The sequence below is a fragment of the Haemaphysalis longicornis genome, unplaced genomic scaffold, assembly GCF_048455015.1.
Source record: "Haemaphysalis longicornis isolate Haplotype H1 unplaced genomic scaffold, Haemaphysalis longicornis Haplotype H1 scaffold_12, whole genome shotgun sequence".
NCBI lineage: Eukaryota > Metazoa > Arthropoda > Arachnida > Ixodida > Ixodidae > Haemaphysalis > Haemaphysalis longicornis.
Genome location: NW_027526225.1, coordinates 110018552 through 110043024, shown reverse-complemented (window position 1 = coordinate 110043024; position 24473 = coordinate 110018552). Strand labels below are relative to the sequence as shown.

Here is a 24473-nt window from a genome sequence, read left to right as displayed (position 1 = left end):
ACAAAACGGCGCCATATTGGATTAGCCAGTTGCGAACGCCGAGCCAACTTAGTGCTTCTCCGTTTTACCGTCAGGTTGACTAACGGTAAACAAGTCTCCGCTTCACACCAAGTTTAGCTTGAAGACCCGCACTTATGATGTCATTGCAGACGTCGTTAAAACGCACGATTTGGCGGGAGAATCAAAATTTGAGCTTAAATTGATTAATTTCGCAGTGAATAAAGCATCGTCTGCTTTTGGACGAGAGCTGGGGGCACTATAAAACACGAGATCTCTCGAATAAAACAAACTTGTATTTTGTCTGTATGGTCCCTTTAAGCATAAAGCGGAAGACTGGAAGGAGGTGTCGGTAATTCTTTATGTACATGACCCCTCCCACCGACTTAAAAAATGGCAGCGAACTATGAAGTGAAAGTGGTGTTCTCGGCGAAAAAAAAAAGCTAGTGTTTGTTCTAGGGTCAAACAGAAATTTGAGGGTTAAGACAACGTCAACAATCACTGCACCGTTAAACACGAGCTCCCCTTTGTCGAATGTACAAAAAATGTGGTATACATGCAAGGTACACTTGCAGTGTTGGCACGTATACATTGGACTAACCGGGGAAGATGTCCTAACATATTAAGTGAACACGCTTCGAATTTAAAAAGACGCCCGTTCACACACTTAGCCACGCATTGTAGAGCTTGTGGGTGCACACCACTCCTTGCAAACATAGCTTGTTTCCTTTACGCGTCATAATCAAACTATGAGGGAGATTGTGCAAGCGCTTTTATATCTCCCTGCACAAAGACGACCGTGTCATTCACCCCTACGTGGCCTTGTTGAATAAGGAAATGTCGCTGCTGTCATCACGGAGTACTTTACGTGGTTGCTGTGTGCGCCCTGAAGGATTTTCTGTACTGTTGTTACGCAGTGATATGGGTTATTTGTCTTTCTTCGAACCAATAAAATTAGTCATGTACTAGGCTGTACTGCGCATGCGCAGTTCCACTATCCTATCGACTGCGCCAATTATATTGCCCCAGCCTTTCTTTATATTGTTGCTCGCAGGACTTAAAAATGTGGATAGAGGTTAACTATATCCTTCTATCTACTCGTTATCAGTTAAAACTAGAGGTTACCTGAATGTTGGAACGTGAATATAGCACAGATCACGAGCTATGGGCTTCACGGGGTGTCCGTGATGGCTGATGCGTCGAATGTCTGTATGCAGCACAAAAAAATAAAATAGATGGCTTCAAACGCATGAGACCAATGAAGACTTGGAAGTTGCGTCACTCAGTACCTGAACGGAAAATAAAAACGAAGAAATACCTAAGTACTTAGAACCAGCGTTATTCTACGAGGTGGATGCCGCGTAAGCTCAATGCAGACACACCCGTAAACGTCCTACCCATTGTTCTGGCGGGCTGCTGGCTGCGCCGCACAATTGGACGCACAATACGCTGGAGATAACACAAAACCAAGACGCGCCGCTCTACAATGCGGTGGCGGAAGTTTTCGCATTGAATCACCCAGCGGGAAATTTTCCATTAAAAAGAGCGAACGAGCAAGGCATGCGATTTCGTGGAAAGCTTTTGTGGTGGGTACTGCGTGGGTTGTCTTATGAAGGTAAATAAAGCATCGACAGTTTAGAACGCAAGGCCTGTCGGTCTACAGGTTGACGTTGGAGCCCACAGGACTGGTGTGCGTACGCCATTGGTAAATGATAGCCTCTCCCCGTAAATTGGCCGAGTGAAATCGGAGGGGCCATGACGGCAAAATACAGCTCTATTCGGTTTGAAAGAACCGCACTTTGGTGGCTCACGCAGCTTCATTCTAAAACAAAAGAAATATTGAAAAACTTTCAAATTTCCCGCTTCAATGACGTAATATGGGCCACCGATAAAAACTTGGTTATCGGTGTTCTAAGTGCACGCTGGCACTCAAGTGATACGTTAAAACGTAACTAGAGCCCCGTTTACATAGACCGTACGAGGGCGCGTTGAGTCGAAATAAACCGGCTTTTTGTACTCAACCCCGCCATGTTTAAGCGGACGGGTTGGATCGGAAAGCCGTCGTGGCGAGTCCAGTCGACTCGGAGGCAGGGGGTAGGTTGACTCGTTCGTCGGGCTGAGTCAGCGGGTCGTGAGGAGCAGAATACCGTATTTGCGCGATTCTAATGCGCCCCCACTTGCGACGCGTGGGTAAATTCGCGCAGAAAAATACGAAAAAAAAAATTGATACTGACTTACCACGCACCTGGAAGCAGATTTTATTTTGTGTATGCAACTGTGGAAACCAAAAAAGGAATTGTCTTCGTTACACCCCTGTCACACGGGCACTTTCAATCGCGATTGAAGTGAATCGCGATCGAGTTTTTAAGCACGCTCGACGCACTGCCGCTGCTACACGGCCCGTTTCAATCGCGATCGAGAAGTTGCACCGGTTGCGCTCGTGTACGCCAGATGGCGCTAACAATGTACTTGCGGCTGGCGTCTGGTAACTTTGCGCGGTCGTAGGTATACGTAACTATGTAAATGTTACCGAACGCTTATTTCGGTCAAGTTATTTGATACAATTTGCGGCGTTAGTTGAAGTTGTCCCCTTCGGTGCCATTGCTGAGCGGGGACAAAAGAATCGCCGCTTTCGTTCGATCGCGCTTGGAAGCCTCGATCGCGCTAAGATTGCTTATCCAGATGCTGCTGGAAATAACGTTATAAGGGGAAACATTGAAGCTGCTTGCGATTTCAAGTGTCTTGATCTTCATAATTCTAGGCGTGACAGCCTAATCGCACCAGCACAAAAATGTGAAATGTGACGAAAGTATGCGGCATGCTATTGAGGAATTATGCGTCGAAATTCACTCACGTGGTGTTGAGGGATTGTTCTTACTGGATTGAGTTGGGTTTTGGGGGGACTTCGTGTCCATTCCCTATGGCAATGCTGCTGGCCGCAGAATTGCCATATTTTTAAGCATTTTCTTGTTTTGAGCCCGACTGTAGCACGCACACAAATATTACGGCTAACTCCTAGCAGAAAAGGGTGCGCGTTAGAATTGTGAATATACGATAGCTCCTTTTCCGGGAATCCTACCGCTTCCCTCACCTTGATACTTTGGCGGGGGTTCGTATAAATGCGGGAGGGGTCGAGGTAGCTGAACCCGCCAGTCGACTCGACCCTTTCTCGTCGTGACCAATCTGGGGCTTACGATCGCCCAGTCATGTTTCTTGGCGATGGCTTAGGCAGCCAATCGCACAAGCAAGATTATGTACCGTCATAGAGAAGTCGCCGGAAAGTATCTGCGGAGTCGCCATTGCTTCATCTGCTTTCTTTACCATCTCGACTATTTGTGTCAAGTTTGGGCTGAAAGGGCAATGACAATGATGTCATTGTGATCAAAACACGGCGGTATTTTTAACGAACCAAACGCGTATTTTGTCTTCATGACAGAGAACAACAGCGCTTAAATGAGACGAAAGAAGATTGACAAGACAAGGCGCTGACTAGCGACAACAACGTTTATTTCGGCCGTGGCGGAATATATATATACCCCCGAAGAAAGAAAAACGCAGGAGAGAAGGAACAGATAAAGATAAAGAGATTGTAAAGAACTTATATTTACATACATAGACACGCGCGTCGTCATGGCACGTTTAAGGAGATCTGCTGAATTGAGTGACTGGTAGATTATAAAATTCAGTTTATTGCGTTCAGGATTTTACAAAATGTCGCAAGTGATGCTTTGACCAACCAGCTTGATCACGAATCGCTGCAATAGAAGTAAGTTTCAGGGTGGAAATTTATTTATTTATTTATTTATTGATTGATTGATTGATTGATTGATTGATTGATTGATTGATTGATTGATTGATTGATTGATTGATTGATTGATTGATTGATTGATTGATTGATTGATTGATTGATTGATTGATTGATTGATTGATTGATTGATTGATTGATTGATTGATTGATTGTAGCGCTTAACGCGCCGACGCAACGCAGGCAATGAAGCGCGCCATAGTGGAGGGCTCCGGATAAATTTTGACCACCTGCAGGGATCTTGAACGTGCACCGAAATCTCGCACACACGGGCGTTTTTGCCTTTCGCTTTTTCGCCTCTATCACATAAGCGGCCGCCGCGGCCGGGAATCGAACCCGCGTAGGGTGGAAATTGTGTTTTTGTTCTAGTTACATGTTCTAAATGACCCGTTGCTATTAACGACGATGATACACGGTATCGTATGCTGAAATGAGTTACGTCCAACAAAGGGTACGAAAGAGACGTGAAACTTGTGCTGTATACCAATACCCTCAAACGCACTATAGGGCTCTTCCAGTTGCACATGTCTATCCTCACGCTGTAATTTTTATTCGCCTGCAGGTTATGGCACGCGAAATGCAAAAATGAATAAGTTATAATTGTGGCTACTAAGCAGCAATATTAAGGCCATACAGTCGTGCAGACTGCGATACATCCACTGTTTGCACAGGGTCGTGCTGGTCCATCTATAATAATGGGAATTCGACCGTTCGATCTCCACGTGCGCACGCTATCACTGCAAACAACTCCGGCGGTGCCACACAGAGAGAGTAATAGACCCCGAGCATTTTGGGTCTCAACTTTTTCTCATCGAGCCACTAGCTACAAGGCTTTATCAATTATGACGTTTCTGTTGCTACAATTAGTTTGTATTAATAAGGAGTCGATCGCCCCACAAGAGTCGTACTGACGGAACAGTCCCTGGCCTCCTACCATTTCGAAGGCGGCGCCCGGCGGCAACGCTGACGCTGCGTGCATTGACGTCGTAAATCACTTCCGCTGGGCGCGCGTTGTGGACGTCCGTTGGGGAGATTCGGCTGGCTGCCGGTCCGGCCAAGGTTGCGGCTTCGTTTTTTTCTTCTCTTGAAAGTGGAATGACTTCCTGCAGGTTGGCTTACTATTGTAGAGTTGCGACATTGTCTGCGAGTGAGTGAGTAAAAACTTTATTAGAGCACCCAAGAGCGAGTCAAGGGGAGGCTACCCTGTTAGGGGCGCCAGTGAGAGCGACCAGCGCTCAGCCGTCCAGTGAGGGGGATGTCGTTGTCCCAGGCACTGTCAAACCCAAGTACCGGTGGTGTCCGGTATTATCCTGGGCGGTGCCATGGGTGCGATGCCACCAAACCAGGGGTGGATCCAGGTTGTTTTTTTAGCACTGTCTAAAGTGCCATCCGACGTCACTATAAAAACTCCACTAATGTGACCTCCGTCTGCGTTATGTTGCGTAACGCCACGTCTGACACTACTTCGCTGTCAGATTTTCTAACCTAAACACGTTGGCTTTCCTTACTAAACTATCTAAACTAACGTTATCCAATAGTGACGTAAGGGTGCCGAAGAGGCCGCCGGCCATCCGCAGAATTTTTGGGTGCGAAGGTTGGGTGGGAGTGAGAATCAGGGCACTTACACCATTTTTAATTCAATAATCATTTAATACCCTCCCGTGAGCCCCTCTAAAATTAAGCCCCTTTAAAGTTAGCTTCACTACTGCATATGAATGTTTTGCTCGGAAGACATGTTTTTCTAGTGGAAATATATGTAGTCTGAGAAACTATAAACGTTCCAGTAGTTTCATTATCATTTTCGAATGAGGCGCAAGTGTGACGCATCGAGCCTTACAGAGGTTTCCTCATCAAGTTCAACATTCACGAATTTAAACAATTTCACTTCAGATGAGGCAAGAATGAACCATACGCAAAGTGAAATTCAGCGTACATATTTTACCAGCGGAGCTGTTTAGGGGCTCGCAATGTCCGGCGATGACGCCCGTCACGCCAGGCGAAGGTACCCCGCTGGGCCGACAGATGGCTGCACCGGCTTTGAGGGCCGTCCAGGCGAAAGTACCCCGCTGGGTCGACAGATGGCACAACGCCTCGACGGTTGTAAAGTCACTGGTTTCAGGGGCTTTCTAGAGAGAGAGAGGGAGAGAGAGAGAGAGACTTTAATCACAGTTGAAGTGAGCATATTTGTGGTCGGGGTCTTCAGTCCAAGACTCCGTTGGTACGGCCGGCTGTCTTCGCCTTTCCGCTAGCAAAAGCTGCGTTTCAGAAGAAGAGCTGGCCAGCGTACTCTCCCACTGCTCGCGTGAGGGGTTTGGGATGGGGGGAAGATCTGGGTTCAGTTGACATTCCCAGACAATATGGTACAGCGTGCCTGGTGCTTGGCAGTGAGTACATAGGGGATCGTAAAGAGTAGGGTGGATGGCGTGTAGTCGTGTTTGGGGGGGGGGGGGGGGGGGGTAGGGTATTAGTCCGTAGCTGTCTCAGGATGACTTCCTGTTCTTTCGTGGCCTTATCGGTGACTGGGGGATAGAGTTGTCTCGCTAGTCGATAATGTTGGATGTCGGCGTATGTGAGGAGCGGTTGCCAGGTTCGCTCCGACTCTTCTTGCGGTGCCCGGTGGGCGAGTTCTCGGGCCAGGACGTGTGCCGTCTGGTTGCCGCGAAGAGCAGAGTGGGCCGGGGTCCAAATGATTGTGACCTGCTTCTGCGGTGGCCGTTGAAGGAGAACCCGAAGCGCTTGTCTTGAAACCCTACCTGCTTGGTATGCTCGGCAGGCGGCTTGGCTGTCCGTAATAATTACTTTGGAATTTGTCTGGGAGAGGGCAAGGGCGATAGCCGTCTCTTCAGCCTGCTGGGTGTTCGACGACCGAAGCGTCGGACTGGAAAGGAGGTCGGTTGTGGAGGTAACGGCCGCCCTTACCCCGTACCTCGCGTATTCCGCCGCGTCTGTATATACGACGTAGTCTTGTCCTCCGTACTGTTTTTCTAGCGCAGTTGCTCTTGCTAGGCGTCTTCCCTCATGATGTTGAGGGGACATGTTCCGCGGTATTGGACGGACAAGAATTCTGGTCCTTAGTTCAGGCCGGATGTCCACTGCGTTTTCCGTGATGTGCGGCGCCGTGTAACCAAGCGTAGCTAGCGTTTCCCTACCCGTTGGGCTTGCTCCGTGTCTTACTTTCTGCGCCGTTAGGTGAGCCTCCATGAGCTCTTCGATGGTGTTTTGCAGTACCAAAGACGTGAGTCGTACCGTAGAGGTGCTTGGAGGAAGTGCCAGGGGTTGTTTATATGCCTTTCTAAGAAGGACGTCTAGCTTTTCGCGCTCCGATGTCCCCAAAACCGCATAAGGAGCCACGTAAACAATTCTGGAGACGACGAAGGCCTGCACAAGACGGACCATGTCGTTTTCTTTTAGTCCATGGCTCCTGTTCGCCACCCTACGCAGCATCCGAACAATTTGAGACGTGGTTTCTTGGAGCCTGTTGAGAAGCAGGGTGTTTTTGCAGTTTTCCTGGTAGATGGTCGGTTATGCGCGATATCGGCACGCGGCGCAGGTCCACCTCCCCATATATGCACCGATAAACTACCAGGCCTCCGTGGGTCAACTTCGAGTACGATAAACGTCGAGCACGGCGCCGTGTGTGTCCGTCCTCGTTTCGCCAGTGTCCCCCTTTTTGGGGAAATTATTTGGCGTAAGTACATACCACGGCGAGTGACGTTGTGAGCGACCCCCGCCTCTACAAGAGGTGGCCGCCAGCGTGCTGAAGTCAGCTCCGCTGGTTCAGCAGATTTCACAGGCGTACAACTGGCTTTAACTTTTTATTGCTACGAATAACAGCACGCAGAGGTCAAGACTGTGATCATACAAGGCGAACCACAACGTTGAAAAAACAGTGGTTAGCACAATGTGGTCGTATACACCTCTTCAGTCACGCCACGAACACACACGGTGGACATATAACGCGATCAGTAATTGCGCGACTGCAACCCTGCTGAGAGAATAAAAGAAGGAACTCTACGGCTTTGGTTGCTGACAAATCGGGCAGGATTACGCGAGATGCCCGTTGGCACTAAGTCAGGTCATTAAAAAACGCAGCTTGCTGGCACGCGTGTTAAAACAAGCTTTCATGCGTGTCTTGTGGAATGGCATCAATCACAGTGCAGTTTATAGCCCACGGTACAGCGTAGAAGGTTGTGGGGAACACGTGCTGTGTGAGGAACTAAGTGTCGCTATTCTTGCAACCATTTGTGAAAAAATAATAAAAAAAGTAAAATGAAAGTTGCTGCACCTTTCGATGCTTACCCTGTGAGTGCGAAGAAACATAGTCATGAAAAAGAAAGAATAGGAAGTAGACGGGCCCGAGCTACAAAAGACGTGCAACGTCAGTGCCAGGAGTTTGACAAGAGTGGCGCAGAAGGTTCATTTAGGAGGCATTCCTGGGCAAACGCACTTTTAAGAGCACCTGATGCATCACCCCCACTTGCTAGTTGACGCAGTAGCGCGTCACTTTGGCGACAATTCAGCAACCGTATAGCGGCTGCGGTGCAAGTATTTACTCATTCTTAAGCGTCGTCATCACAATCAAGCTACCTTAAGTCCAGCATTTGAGTTATTCTGTAGCTACTTAATCGCATCCATAATCGCCGCTCGCACTTCTACCAAGCTCGCCAAGCGTGAATCGTACGCCCAAGACGCTCAGGGCACTTAACATGACACGACTTCGTTTCTTTTAAGCGCAGCAGTCTGACAAATGCCGAGGCACTGGTGAGGATGCGCTCTTTAAGCGATTCGAAAAGCGCGCGCTCAGTTTCGCAAACCACGTGTGTGGTGCGCGCGTCCCAGCTTGGTGCATCACGCTAGCCGCAGGCGGCGCAGGACGAAGGCGAAGCGGTTGCTCTCGAAGAGCGCGTAGTTGGCCATAGCCAAAACCACAGCCAGCACCATGATGGGGAGCACGACGGCGACCACGTAGTACAGGATGACGAGCAGCGAGGCGAGCAAGACGATTCCCACCAGGAGGAGGGCGTCGCCGCCCCACGGGTACTGGAGCACTTCGGAGACCACGGCCAGGAAAGACTCGGCCAGGCGCGCCGACCAGCCAGTGCTCGCCGAGGCCTTGACCGGGCACGGGTCAGCGCTGGTCGTCGAGGTCAGGCTGGAGCGGCCCACCGCCTTTTGGTCGAGCGGATACGGCTCGTCCCTGCGTGAAAGCGGCAGAGAAGCGAGCCTCAGTCAGCAGTCAACCACGCATGACACGGGTTCTGGTAGGGCACTATAATGCTACGTCAACGCAGTGCTACGTCAAAGCAGTTCAAATGGGAATGCCGCGGCATTTAAAAAGGTTAGGAGTACCCTGTGCTACTGGCAATGAGACAGATTAAATAATACTAGAAAGTCTTATGAATAGAAAATCTTCTATTCCACTGCAAAGCCCTCAATCCCACTGCAAAGTATTCTAACCCATTAGAAAGTGTTCTGTTACACTAGTAAGTCCTGTTGGGGGGCAACAGTGGTATTCTTCGTCATGAGCGCCGGTCTTTTCTGCCCCATTATATAATTTCCAGTGTCCTAATCTCCTAACGAACCGAGATGGGGGATCACGACTAATACGGCAAGGAAAACTGACGTGCAGATGAAGCATTGAGGGCACAACCATTTTAAAAACTGCAACCCCTTCCCCTCCGATCTCCTGACCACCTTCAATTCGCTGATTTTGGTGCCCCTGATTTATGTGCCATAGAATCCCGAGAATGCCCCTGCGTCAGTCAGGGACTGCCCCCTACTTTCGAGGCAATTTTAAAAATTGGCAAAGAACATAGCAAGCGCCCAATACCGGTGCTCCGCTATCTCTCAAGTTTGCTTGGAGTAAGCTCATTCCATCAGTTTAGCGCTTACCGCGCTGTCAAAAAACGAATTCCTGAGCTATCGATCCATGTATCAATCAATCAATCAATCAATCAATCAATCAATCAATCAATCAATCAATCAATCAATCAATCAATCAATCAACGAGTATTTTTAGGCTGTGTTGCTGGACTTCAAAGCCGTTTTGCAGATTGACGGGGCCCGGCAAAGCGTCACAGGGCATCGGCATCCACGAGTCATGCAGACTACCATCACATGTAAGATAAAAAGGATATCAACAAAACAGGCCTCTGTTTTTGGAGACAATAGCGACAGATAGCATTGCGGGGATTTGTAATCAATGGTCACAACAATAGGGAGTTTTGTGGGGTGCGTTGTGAAGAACGAACCTTCCTTACAGTGTAACTACTCCCCAGTACAAGTAGTAGAAGAAGTAGAAGTAGTAGAATTAAGTGTAACTACTCCCCAATAGTAGTAGAAGAAGAGGTAGAAGAAGAAGTAGAAGAGGAAGTAGAATAAGAAGAAGTAGAAGTAGAAGAATAAGAAGTAGAAAAAGAAGTAGAAGAAGAAGAAATAAACATTTGAGATAAAAAGGGAAAGATTAAAAGTGGAAGTGATTAGCCTCCTCCTAAGTCCAGGAGGCCGCGAGCCCCCGCCGACACGCTAAATTTTGAGACGAACGCTGGCGAGTATTTGTGCCGAGAACGGAAATATGTCGCCACCTTTATTTCTGTGGTCGGACCTATCTAACCTTCCACCCGATCACTTGCTTTTGAACTTCCGCCATTGAACCGAACAGGTACCTAGAGCCCATAATAATGTGCAGCCCTTTCTCTTGCACTTCTCATAACTTGCACGCCAAGGATACGCCAATGCACCAAGAATAGACCAAGGACAGCAGCTAATCTCCTCACAAGCGTCGATAACAACTCCGAGCGAAGACATGGACGTCGGGACACGAAGGGGAGGAACGAAGCAGTGGATCAGATCGCTCATGAATTAACGAACTGAATGGAGATCAACACGTTCTCCTTCACCTCACTCACTCGTCAACACGGCGAAAGACTCCAGGCGCTTAAAGTCGAAAGACACCAATAGTGCCACCCCACCAAAAACATATTCCTCAGTATACCTGGCAATGTAGGGACAAATGGCAGACAAAACAACCCGACAGGGGAAACAATAGCATGGGAGGCAGAACCTTGCAAGCTCAAATCCTGGAGCTTCAGAGGAAACTTATTAACAGGGCTCGACAAGTGGCGATATCCGGCAAAATTTCGAATGACTTCAATAACAGTTAACGGAACATATATATTGTCTTATGCCTGCACAAAATGCCACGCAGTTGCTTTCGAGACAGAATTAAAAATGACAGCCATGTTGCGGTTGCTACGTGTGGGGTCTCGCCGCTAGCGAGGTTGCTGTAGAATATTTTAGCATTGTATGTCTCACAGGAAAACAATAACGGCATAGCGCGCCGGATTCGTGTTCGTGATCAAGCAGTGACGTTGGCTGAGTGGTCTCCGTGAACCCTAACAATGTGACATTACGGAGCATTGAAGATACAAGATTGGCAGCCAAGCAATGCGCAGGGCACGCAGCCTTCCACGTCTGCGCTGTTTCCGAGCGCCGTTAACACTGCCGCACTCACACGGATGGGAGAAGATAGGTACTCGTAATGGTGGCCTGGTTCAACTCGAAAAAGCTGGTGTTCTTTAGGTACAACTTCAGGGCATGACATTTTTTTTCTGGTCTCTGCCTCCGATCAACATATGCCACAACCTTTGTTGGGCACCGAACCCGCTACCTCGTGCTGGCAAGCAGTAGCAGCATCCCGACTACAGGATGTTTTCCGCCGGAGCCCCGGGGTTTCGACGGCGACTGCATGCATCGTAAACAGACAATCGTAACCATCGGAACCGGCGCAGTCGGAATCTCCAGCGATCGAAAGCGTACTTGCGTAACACGTGGTGACCGAGAAAACGAGAGCGCGCGATGACCTCGCGTGGGTCGATTACGCAAGCGACGCCAAGTTCGACCGCACCTCGGCGTGTGCATGGCTTGCGGGCGAACGCCGCTGGATTCTGCAGATAGCGCCGCGATGCGGTCCCCGTTTTTCGTTCAAGAACACGTTGTGGCCTTGACAGTAGTTTCACTATTTACACGCGCGCCTGCGCGTGGACAACACCACCTGATTAACCGCACGCTCTTGCGTGGCGCGAGTGCCCAAGAGTGAGACCGCATTTACCATTCAACTGGGCTACGCGAAGCAAAAAGGAAGACCTGCTGCGTGCAGTTTCCAACGGCTATGTTCATGTGTTAAAGGGACACGGAAGATGGTTCTGCCACGGCTCGCCTCGTGGGTGAATTTCGCTTGGATCACCGTCGTATAACCGCAGGCATATGCGCGCTTGCTGACTGAGTTAGAATTTTTCGCCATCTTCGACGAATTGGATATCATACCTCAGTGTCTTCGAGGAATTCCGAAGCTTCGACATGCTTTCTCTGCCGTGCAGACAAACAAAGCGTAAACTTGTGTATTCGTTACAGCTTGTATGGTGCTCGAAAAGGCAAGAGCTGAAATTTTACTATCTATTCAAACAGCAAAAGTAAAGGCTACTGCAAGTTAACAACTGCAAGCTCGTATATTGAGCATGGAATTTGTAAATGGGATTTGTGTTCCGTCAAATCCCTATTGCGATTTGTGATGTCACAAACCGCAAAGTCTAGAATGACAACAGAAATACCGCAGAAACCTAACAAGAATTCCTGTCGTTCGACGAAAAAACTTTGTTGTGACAACAGCAGCCCTGTTGTTACGACAAAGCCATCTATTGTTACGACACACATTTGTGTCGTAACGACAAAATCAATTTTCTCAACGACAAACATTCCTGTAGTCACAACAGGACTGCCTGTCGCTACTACAGCCATCATGTTGTCGTGACATAGCCAGCTTCCAGAATCGCGACTTATGCATACGACAAGACGACAGTACAACACGCAAAAATACGTCAAGCTACACGAATTTTTCTTGTCATTTTCGACTGGAATTGTACTTTCTTTCAGGTTATGGAAGCTGTCGCCCCTACCCCTCCCTCCCTCCCTCCCTCCCTCCCTCCCTCCCTCCCTCTCTCTCTTCTGTCCCATTTCCCCGAGTGTGGTATATTTGTAAATAAACCCCGACAATCCGTCGATGTAGACAAATCTGCTTCTAGTTATTTATCATCGCTGTAGCATTCGTCAAGCGTTATCTACACGGTCGGTGGCTAAGGAGTTGCGCTGCTGAGCACGAGGTCGCGGGTTCGATTCCCGGCCGCGGCGGCCTTTTTTCTGATGGAGGCGAAAAGCAAAAATGCCCGTGTGTACGAGATTTTGGCGCGCGATAAAGATCCCCAGGTGGTCAAAATTCATCCGGAGCACTCCACTATGGCGCACGTCATCACCTGCGTTGCGTCGGCTCGTTAAACCCTACAAGCAAATCAAATACTAATTTCTACATTTTCATAATTGAGGCTACCTCGACTGTATACACTGACCAACCCGCTGAGCTCCGAATAGGTTTGATTGCGAAGATGATTTGTAAATTTGATGGCAGCTCTAAAGCATTGAAAAAAATTATTCACGGTCTCTCTTGCATAAACAACTTCGACATGGTGAAAAGCGCGACAAGGCGGGGACACAAGAAGAAAGACACAGGACGAGCGCTAGCTCTCGTCCAGTGCAAGTGTCCTTTCTTGTGACCCCGTCTTGTCGCGCTTTTAATGCGTAGCATTCTTTGTCGAGTACCCCCACAGCCAGGACCGACCGTGTGACGCCCTGCATTTACCCCAAAATGCAGGTTTGGCGGAAGCATTACAATAGCGCGAATAGAAATAATTGGTCGGAACAGAATTTTGAAAAAAAAAAACGAAAAAGACGAGAGAAAATACAATGTCAACAAAAATGATCTGACAAAATAAACAATATCCATCTTAAACAGCTCCCCCCGATCGAAACCCATGGATAAGTGAAAAAAGATTGCAAAAGAAAGTTCGAAATACGTGTAAAATAGCGTAACGGGCCACCTCTGCAGTACCCGTCGCTCCTTCAGGAAAAAAAAAATCATTAGCGAAATAAAAATACTTCGTCGCTATAATGGTATATATGTACATCATTGGCGAAAATAAACAAAAGGAATCTTAAAAAAAAATAATCCAACGTCCTCCGCTACTCGCAGCCATATTTGGCTGTAAAGCACTCACTCGAGGAGCACGGCCACGCGGCTCTATAAACCTAGTCAGCCGCCTCCATTCACGCGCGTCTCCGCCGTACTGTAGCGCTGCATCGAGGAACCCGGCCTGTAGCAGTAGAACGCGGGAAATTCAAATCGCCTTGCGCAAACCTTTAGTGCGTTTACCTTGGAATGAGCGCGACGGTACACGAACAGCATGAGAGGTGAGCGGGAAAGCAAAAGGGGGCATTTCCTTGGCAAATGTCTACAAAGACTATCGTCTTTTGACGACATTTGCAACGAAAGGAGCAGATACACGGCCATGTTTGCACAAACAATCTTTGCTAGTTTGGTGACGTTAGCGTTAATATTTTGCTCCACACTGCTGCGACCGGGGAACAAATATTGTTAACAAGAGGGCGGCTGCGCCACGTGGCACGGGTGTCTCCAACTTCTGCAGATAACGCGTTGGCGAACAGAAACAATGGCGAGAGTACGGGACAGAGGCTCGCTTAATGAGGCACTCGGTACTTTCACGTATACGGTCGCACAATGGACAGAAACAGCGACCCTTCCGTGATCAGGAAAGCCAAGATGACTTAATAGCCGGTCCTGGAAAGAAGTGGTACGGTCGTGTGAGGAAACCAGCCTCTCTGGCGACAATGTTATTGTGTCGTATACAGTTCCACCCGAGGGCGCGTTCCACAATGGCGGAGTGTGGGCGCGTGCGTGATGAAGCTGCGAAGACCTCGTCTCCTTTGCCTTTTGCTATAGCTTTGAAGAAAAAGTTTCATCATCATCATCACCACCACCATCATCAGCAGCAGCATTATCATCACCAGCCTGTCTCCCATTAATCTCCAAGTATCCCGGCCCTGTGCTAACTGCGACCAGTTTATCCCCGCAAACTTCTTGATCCCATCTGCCCATCTAACCTTCTGCCGCCCCCTGCCACTCCTGCCTTCTCTAGTGATCCACTGTTACCCTTAATAACCAACTGGTATCTTGCTTCACATTAGATGTCTTGCCCACGTCCATTTTTTATTCTTAATGTCTACTTATATGTCATTAACACGCGTTTGTTCCCTGACCCACTCCGCTGTCTTCTTGTCCCTAATTAATGTTACACATATAGAAAAAGTTTGCGTATACTCGAATAGAACGTTGTATTATCTCATCTTTGATAAAATCACACGTGCTAATTTGTGCCGCGCATGCGCAGTGAGGTGATCCTGTCGACTGCGCCAATTAGTGCCTCTAGAAAAGCCCACTGATTAAATGACTGCTCATAGGTGGTATTAGAAAGGTGTATACGTGGTTCAGCGAGATATTGTTTGGCCATTAGAGGCGTGTCACCAAAAGGAACGTGCAGATATGCTTCAATTTTCACAAATATTTGTTTAGATAACAGCATTATCGAGACGTATAGAGGGCTCCACTGTTAACAGGAACGCGCAAGCGCGTGTTCGACGCTCCCCGCCAAGCGCTGATGCCTAGAGGTAACGATATCAGCTAACGCAAGCTAACGCAACGGGCAACGCAGGTCTCTCCCCAAAGTCGCGAAAAGGTTGCCAAGGGCGGATTAAATTGTCGTAGCAGAAGCTGTAATTATGTACAGACTTTCGTTGTCAACACTGGTTCGTGAAATGAGGAAAGGGGCTTCAGTTCGAGGAACATTTGGTTTGACTTATTAAGTTGTAAAATACTTCGTTCTTCCGGATTAAGGAATTTCCCTGATTAAAAGTAAAGATCGGTTATTCATTCCGCATTAAGAATTACTTTCACCACTTTCGCGCCCAGGGAGCGGCGCGTTTTTGCTTCTGGGGCACCTAGCGCCACCAAATAACTATTTGGTGGCTCCAGAACAGCCTGTAGCCCCACAGATGTGTCAACAACAAAGCGGTTGCCAGAAAAATGAGGTCATCGCTCAGTGTCGAGAGATTCCGATGCGAAGGGTGCAGTCTCCCCCAAGTGGACGTGTGCCTGGATGTGTCGTACTGTACCGGCCCTAGCCAGCCGTCGAAGAAGACGAAGACGCTCCGGCGGTCTAGCGCGTGCAGTGTCCGAACGACCTAGCTGCCCCTTTCTGGAACTGCCGTGTAAATTATTCGCAAATAGATTCTTCTCAGTACATATCTTGTTAATATGTCTTTTCCCTGCTCTCTTTTCAATATATCCGGCTGCACATTCCAAGAGGACACTATGCTGTAAAAACTCGTTAAATTCGAACTTCCGGTTAATTCGGACTTCCGGTTAATCCGCACTCATATCCCGGTCCCGCCACAGCGCTGTATATTTCAATGGGGGAAAACTCCCGATAAGAAGTCGGCCCAGAGTGATTACAATGTCTTGCAAATCCAAACCAAACCAAATTTTCTAGAGATGCAAAACAACGGAACAGAAAAACAACGGCGTGCGCGCGCGCTACGGTCCTGCAACAGCTTATTTCGCTTCCCCAGAGGGCGCCGCCCCACCGGCGTCAGTGCTCCGGCGCATGCTATTATTATTTACGAAACATTATTTACAAAATAACCTGCCACAAACGTGTAGTAGCGCCTAATTTGCGATAACGAGTACAGAGGTGGCTCCTTTGTGTTCTGCCCGCGCAGTGTGGCATGATTTCCATTCATTCTGGCGCCCGCTCACTAATTCGAACTCCGCTTAATTCGACCAATTCCATGGTCCCCCTTCGAGTTCACATTAACGAGCTTTTACTGTAGCACGATTACCGGATCTTCTCGCATGCCCAAGCGTTTTTGCATCTTTTTTTTCTTCTGGTACATTCCGGTGTTAGTAACGGCTGGCTGCATGCAAAGAAGACTTTAAGCGACGTCAAGCATTTGTCGCTGGGGCAGGGTTGAGGCAGTTTCCGGAACGACGTGAATGCACGCTTCTCTGCACTGACGTCACCCAGCGCACCCAGGAGCGCGTATGAAAAGGAAGCGAGCGTTCCGCGAACGCAGCTTGCAAACACTGGAAATGGGTGGGAGTCTGAACAGTGCACGACAATGGCTTGATACAAGCTAGCTGGTATTGCATTTTTAAAGGGTGACGTTGCAACTCGCTAAGACTGGGACAAAGGCGCTGAAAGAAGTCAGCGCACAAGTCAGCGCTTTGTACTGCCTTCTTTGCGTCCTCGACTTCGTGCGCTGTAACGTCACCCTTTGAATGTCCAAGTGCTCTGTAAATATTGCGGACGAGGCGCGGGGTATCGCAAATTAGAGTCTTGAATGTGAACACATTCGACAGAACTATGCTTGCGGGGAGACTTGCAAGCCTCCCCGCAAGCATAGTTCTGTCGAATGTGTTTTCATCCAGGTATATGTTTTCATCCATGGATGAAAACATATACCACAAACAAAGCTTTCCCAACGTTTCGGCGTCAGCGGTGTGGTTAAGAGGGGCCTTATTCGGTTCTTGACGCTGTGCATAGGAGGCCGTGGCCCTAAATATGCATGTGGGAAGCCCCTGACGATCTGTACTTTCATTGTACTTTATTGTACTTTCATTGTACTTTATTAAGTGCAATGCACTTCTTAAGCGACCCTGAACCTGCGTCCACCGGCGATGTCCGCGCACGTGGAGATGGGCGCGCGCAGCCTGGCCGCTGACATGGCACATACCCACGTGGGGGATTGGCCAGAAATCTCCTCGTCTTCCTTGGCAACGGGGGGAGATGGGCGCGCGCTGCCTGGCCGCTGACATGGCACATACCCACGTGGGGGATTGGCCAAGAATCGGGCGTGAGAAGGGCTAATGCACCTGCTTAAAGGAGTACTGACACGAAATTTCAAAGCTGAGATCCGCTCTAGCAATCCAGTACAACGACAACACAAATAGGTGTCTGTGAATAAATGCATCTTTCTTTCTTTGTAGTTGTGTGTGTGTGTGTGTGATCTCTCTTTCGCGAACATTACCGAACCGCGCAAATTCAACTCGTGCATTCGCACTTTCACATTCTTCCCCTCGGGGAAATGCGGGGAATTTTTTGTATGTGCCAGGACTGCAGGATGACCCTTTTCGGTTGATTCGTCTCGGTGCCAGTCACCTAAAGCGGCGAAAGCGCTGCGCCTGAAGTCTGACGTCGTTTGGCGCTTTCAGAGTCGCTCCGCGAGTTCCGCGTTTAGGCGACGCAATTGACGGGGCGCTGGGTACAGGGAATCTTGTAAATGACCACTTTTCACTTCTCTTGGGCGCTCTTTTCGTTCTAACATCAGTTGCCAAAGAGTCGACACCGGTTTGCAGGCTAGAGGGCGGAAGTAGATTTCTTCATGGTCGACGCACAGGTCGGTGAAGACTGCATTTGATGCGCTGCTGGTGTAGTCGATTTTCCTCATGTCTAGGATGACTGTCTTTTTTATCATTTTTTTTCTATCCTGTCGAGCAGCCTGCTATGTTTCCGCGTATACAAGAGCGGAAGCTACCGAAGACGGATGAAATGGGGTAGTGCAGTGCGAATCAAAGTGAAAGTAGCGTCTGGTATGAGTAGGTTTTCTGTGAAGCTTAGTTGGTTGGGTTGTCTTTTTATCAAAGCTTCCATGAATGGTAGAGTGTTGCCCGTATTTCTTTTCGTGATGAACTGAACTTCTAGCTCAGTCAAATCGAGGTGCAACAGGAAGTTATCCGCTGTCACTTCCTTGAGGACACAAAGGCCGTTTACATGGATACGACAGTATCGCATCGTACTCTAGGTGATACGATTCGTCAGTGTTTACATGTAGCGCATCAGCCGTCGCTCCTTGGCGCCAGCGAAACACCTGCTCGCTCCGGTAGGATAAGATTTCCGTGTGCCTACCACACGGTGCAAGTTTTGAATTGGATTGGATTGGTTTGGCGCTCTGCGTAAGCAGCTAGATTAGTGAATAAATACACGTGCTCACCGTATAGTTGGCCGTCTCCTGTAGAGGCGCCGGCATCTTCGGCACTGCGTGTCTTCGACGTCATCGTCCGGTAGCGTTTGCGTCCTGCAATGCACACGAGTTGGCAGCGGCAGGTAAGGAAAGTGCCTTGGTTGGAAGGCGTTCACGCATTTTGTAAGAACCCGCCGCGGTGGCTCAGTGGCTAAGGCGTTGCGCTGCTGAGCACGAGGTCGCGGGTTCGATTCCCGGCCGCGGCGGCCGCTTTTCTGATGGAGGCGAAAAGCAAAACGGCCCGTGTGTACGAGATTTCGGCGCACGATAAAGATCCCCAGGTGGTCAAAATTAATCCGGAGCCCTCCACTACGGCGCGCCTCATCGCCTGCGTTGCGTCGGCGCGTTAAACCCCACAATCAATCAATCATCATTTTGTAAGAACTGTCATAAACGCCTGATAATTATCACTGGCCTCTTACGACGAGAGTAAACTTCAACTTCGAGAGAATCCGATTTTGGATCTCGAAACGACACAGGTTCACAACACAACAGCGGTGTTGTGGGCGTTGTGGATTATTTGGAGCCGACCAAGTTTCCGATGCACGGCCCAGCAGCAGTTACTTTTATTCCACCGCATCAAAAAAAAAAAAAAAAACGCGACTTTATTTAAAACAGCGGTCCTTGATGTGGGGGCACTCGGCAAAGACTGCTACGCATTTATACTGCATCTGCATTCAGCACATCGCCTGTCGGCAACCGAGGGCGTACTTTCGCCTTGTAAGACTGGCGAGGGTTGAAAACGGACTCGAAAGTTAGAGCATGGTGGTGTCGAACGCTAGCTACGTAGCGAGTGCGCATTTTTATTTACAGCGGGAAAACTAGCTTGCTTAGAAGCGCTTTTACGTTGCAGCCGAGGCTATTTCGAGATTATATTACTTTGTTGTTGCTGCTGATTTCCTCCGCCTAGCTGGCGAAGGATGCGATAGGCGAGAACCTCCGGCGGTATCACAAAGACGACGATATGGGAGGCGGCCATCCTGTTGAGGCAGAAAGAGAGGAAATGCCGGATGCAGCGGATATATTGTTTCCGACCGACGACAAGGCATTGTGTCGTTGGCCTACCGTTGTGACATGGCCGCCGCAGCCACCCCTGACGAACGACCTGCATGACTCCACGAAAAAGTCAGCTTTGTGTTGTTTTTATCGTAGTCCTAATTCACATTTCAAATTTATTCCACGAATTCATTTCAGGCACCGCGGAGGCACATGTACTAGCGGAGTAATTTATGGGTGCTTTATAATTAGATTGATTTTTTTTTGTACCGGCGTGGGGAAGTGTGTGTGTGGGAAGGGGGGGGGGGGGGGGGGTCTAACTTCTGCCCGGCATATCAGCACACGGAGTCTTTTATAGTTCGCTCTCGTTGACATACGGCTGCCGCGACTAGAAAGCCAATTCTGGTTGTATACTTACTGGGACTTGGGTGATTACGCATTTTTCTATGAATTCTCCCGTGATGAAGCCTTTAAAGCTTTTGCCTGCACTTCCTATTTTGTGGAAGCCGGTAATTTCACCAATTGTACCAATTTTGAATAGATTTCCGGTCGACCACTGTGTGAGTGTTGACTTAACGTAGTGTTAGTGTTAAATTCCAGCAGTGGAATTTTATCTTGGTCCGTGCGCACCTTACGTCACTGGTACCACCGAGAAAGATTTCGAATACTTACTATTTAAAGTTAATGACCGGCTGAAGTCGAATGACACTCCAGGAAGTGAAAAAAAAAGTGAGCCATGCTTCCGCCAGTATTTATTTTTGGTTTCAGTGACGAAGATATAAAAAACCACGTCAGTTTTATATCAAACGTTTGCCCTTTCAAATTTCGCTGTTAACTCCACAACAGTGATAAAACGCGTCGTTGGGAGGGTTGGTTCATCACGATAAATGAAGGTTTAATGTTGCCCACACAAAGATGGCGATCAGAGGGGATATATATCTGATATATCTAGAAAACGGCAGGCATATATATAAAAAGCATAAACATACGCATAATCGTAAACATTTGTCAAAGACACACGCCGGAAACCATATCTTAAAAGGCACGCTTTTTTGTGTAGGTCGATGAAGAGTGCTCTCAAATGCACGTCAATGTTTCCTTCCGTTTGATGCCCAAAAGCTTCCGCGCAACAATAGTCGGTTCTGCCCTCTAGATCAACCCTTATATCGCTCACCGGTTGGCGGAAAAATTACAAACGGCACATGCGGAATATGGAACAAAGAAGTCTGGAAGATGATAATGATAGCTACATTTTTTATCTCTTGCGGTTGTTTTACCATAGCCATGGCAGGTATACTCAGATATAAAATCTAGATTACAACGTAGCGAATCTGCTAAAACTAGGAACCTTGCGTTCGCGTCCATTGGTGATTATTGATTGATTGATTGATTGAGTGATTATGTCTTCCAGCCTACTCCACCTATTATTGTGAGCCTATAGGCGCCTGCCCATTTTGAAATTTTCGGTGTCTAAAATTCTGGGCCCTGAATTACGATGTAAGGAATCCACACTGGGAATAACGCCCACGTTGCTGTTCATGAACACACTGTCCGTTATAGGCACGTTGCGCTGATGTTTGCATTACAAGCAGCAGCGCCGTTTTCTATATCCTGGTGGTTTGGGGGGGTCATTTCTTGTAGGAAAGATGCCACGCATATCGTGGGCTCTGTTCGTAGCATTCATATCGCGTAAGTGTCGACACCACGGAGCAAGATCTTGCTCCGTGGTCGACACTTTGTCCTAGACAGCAACAGCCGGGATTATCGTGAGTCACGCGCACGGGCGCCCACACAAAGAAGACATCTAATGTATACCGTCATGATAACAAGGCCGAGAAGAACGAACAGTTTTGCGTGGCGCAGACGAAAACGCGTTAGCTGCTGATATTGTAGCCGACCATTCAGATTGCGGATAATACAAATGGCAGGGAGGAACTGGTGCGTTCATCACGGCCAAATTTCTTTACACCGTGTCTCAGTGTCAACCCCACAGATCATCGACACGGCATGCTGCAGGCAGTGGGTGATAACGGGTCGAGGAATCGCAACTCCTTTACCGATGCCCTAGCGTGCGCTACAGGAAAGTTTGGTAGGAAAAGTGCTGCGCTCACAGCGGCCTCTGTCCGGTGCAACGTATATTCAGCTACGCCATCAGCCGTTGGGTGAATGGGAGCGTCCCGCGACGCGCCTAGGATAGCCATGCGGGGAAGAAAAAAGCTATACACCCGACCAATAAGCAATATGGCATTATATCAATCAATGCACCAATCAATCGTCGGCTTAACGAAGTTATGTTGGACTGTTCCAAGAAGAATTGTAGGATCGTTACCTCACCGCGGTCAAATGCGTTTTCCCGCATTTCGGTAAAGTGAAACAACCTAAGACGCTGGTTTTAACTGCCTGGCAGTAAGCGACGAAAGCTCTGGAATCGGGTGCCTGCTGAAAACATCAGATTAGACTGCAAATCAGAGGGTGGGACAGTGTGCACGAAAGCTAAGTCAGACCTAATCTAGCGTGTCTAGGTCGTACCACACGCGCTCAAAATGTTTTGCTGGTAACGGCTGTAACAGGGCCTTCAACTTTTTTTTCCTGTCCTCTGAGTGAATCAGAAACAGCCCAGAATGCAACCCAGGCGCATGTCTGAACCTCGGTGTGTAGGTTCCCAACACCTAAGTACGAAAAATTTGAAGAAAATGCCCAGGTCATAACGTCGTAAATTTATTAATATCGTAAAAGGGCCCGCGGAATGTGGTGCTGCTTTACGCACATTTCATTGCCACTCGGGTTGCGCTTTGGAAGCATACGAATCAAGGAAACATCAACGCAAGCGTTGTATTGCTCTCAGTGCAAAAAAAAAAAAAAAAAGGTCAGCTAAAGGACCTCAAATCAGTGCTTGCTCGTGTCGTGGTCCTTTACACTGTCCGTTGTCTGTTTTTTGGGCTGTGAGCATTGTGGTTTCGAAAACTAGCTGGAACCCTCAAATTTTTAACACACATTGTGCCTTATAATTCGTAGCCTTAGCAACACCATTAGTAGCCTTAGCAACACCATTTCCGAAACTTGGGCTACTTGGTGCATACTTTAACGTCAAAAAACGCAAAAGGAACGGTGGAACACAAACAAGCGCTTGTTCGTGCTTTTTCTGTCCACCTTCCTTTCCACGCGCGCTTTCTAACTTTCTAGTCACTACCATGAATGATGGATTAGTAGCAGTGGCGTAGAAAAATATTTTTCGTGGAATGTTCCGCCGAAGCCACCAGTCAAAAAATAATCTGCACACAAACGATACCTTCGCCATTCCCGTTTCAATAAAGCCGAAGGGCTAGCTGCTTTTTTTTTTTTTTTTACTGTAGTATATATTAGAAATACGACTGCCCACAAAGCTCATAGGAAACATTTTTGCAAAGAAACCAACGCTCTTCTTATTTCCGTTTTTACGTTGTTCAATGCGGTGTGTACATAGCGTAGGAAAAAGAAAAAGAAAACCCTCGTCTTGTACTCTCGTCTCTTCGTCCTCGTCTTTTGCGCAAACTTATTCCTTCATACGTCATGAACCAACTAGCCTGCAATCAAGTCCTGAAAGGAAGGCAGAAATGTAGCACTCGGGAAATTTCGGCGGCTGTTGGGACACCGCTTGCTACGACCCTGATTATTACCATGCCACGCACAAATGCCAACCGCGTCAGTATTGCGTGACATCTGCAGCAGGAGAAGCACCGATGCGGCTTCCTTCATAACCTCCAATAAATGCAAGAGCGGAAGCTTGGGCGAGTTGGTAATACATTGCACTGGCGGGAAGCGCGAATTAACACGAGGACGATTGATTGATTGATTGCAGGGTTTAACGCGCCGACGCAACGCAGGCGACGAGGCGCGCCGTAGTGGAGAGCTCCGGAATAAATTTGAGCACCTGGGGATATTTAACGTGCGCCGAAATCTCGTACACGCCGGCGTTTTCGCTTTTCACCACCACCAGAAAAGCGGCCGCGGCGGCCGGGAATCGAACCCGCGACCTCGTGCTCAGCAGCGCAACTCCTTAGCCACTGAGCCACCGCGGCGGGTAACACGAGGACAAGAGAATAAAACAACAGCGCTTCGTCTCGTCTACGTTGTTGTTTTCTTCTCTTGTCCACGCTTTAATTCGCGCTTCCCGCAAACTCCAATTAATGCTCGAACCGCGCGTGGTATTCAAGAGTTTGTACCGCGAGTAATATGACGAGCAGGGGCGCTCTTGGTTTCGGTGTACTCACTGGGCGTGGGAGACGTTCTGCGATGTCGACGTCGAGAAGCTCCCCTGGAACCGAAGCGGGCTCCGAAGTTCGGGACCAGCATCCGCCTCACGCGCCTCGATGCCCAAGACGCCATGGGAGACTGCACGGGCATAGTGGACACGGGCGAGGTGTGGTACCACCACGGGGCGGCCGTCATTCGGGGGTGGCCACTGGGCTTGCAGGTGGATTACAATAGCACTCGCAACACAAGACGCAGGACTGCCACTGGGTCGCCGAACTCCGAGGAATTTTCCGCCATTTGTCCGTTTCTTCCGCGCTGACGTCGACTGCAGCGCCTTTTCACGCAGTGGCTGCTGACACGGGAGTTATCGGAATCAGATTGTTTGGGCTTCAGGCGCGGAAATCGGGAGGAGGAGGGCTCCCTCTCCGCTGCCATTGAGGCGTGTTGAGGACGAAGC

General features: G+C 48.7%; 1 protein-coding gene across 1 annotated transcript in view; it reads right to left on the bottom strand.

The window, feature by feature from the left end:
• Positions 1–7604: 7604 nt before the first annotated feature.
• LOC144163223 (uncharacterized) overlaps positions 7605–24473 on the bottom strand; it is a gene marked incomplete at its 5' end in the record, with an annotated part of 44123 nt that continues 27254 nt past the window's right edge. The window contains 3 exons of the mRNA XM_077694082.1: positions 7605–8999; positions 18758–18841; positions 24034–24154. Of these exons, the coding sequence (XP_077550208.1) occupies positions 8651–8999; positions 18758–18841; positions 24034–24154 (554 nt within the window). The remainder of the gene's footprint in view (positions 9000–18757; positions 18842–24033; positions 24155–24473) is intronic.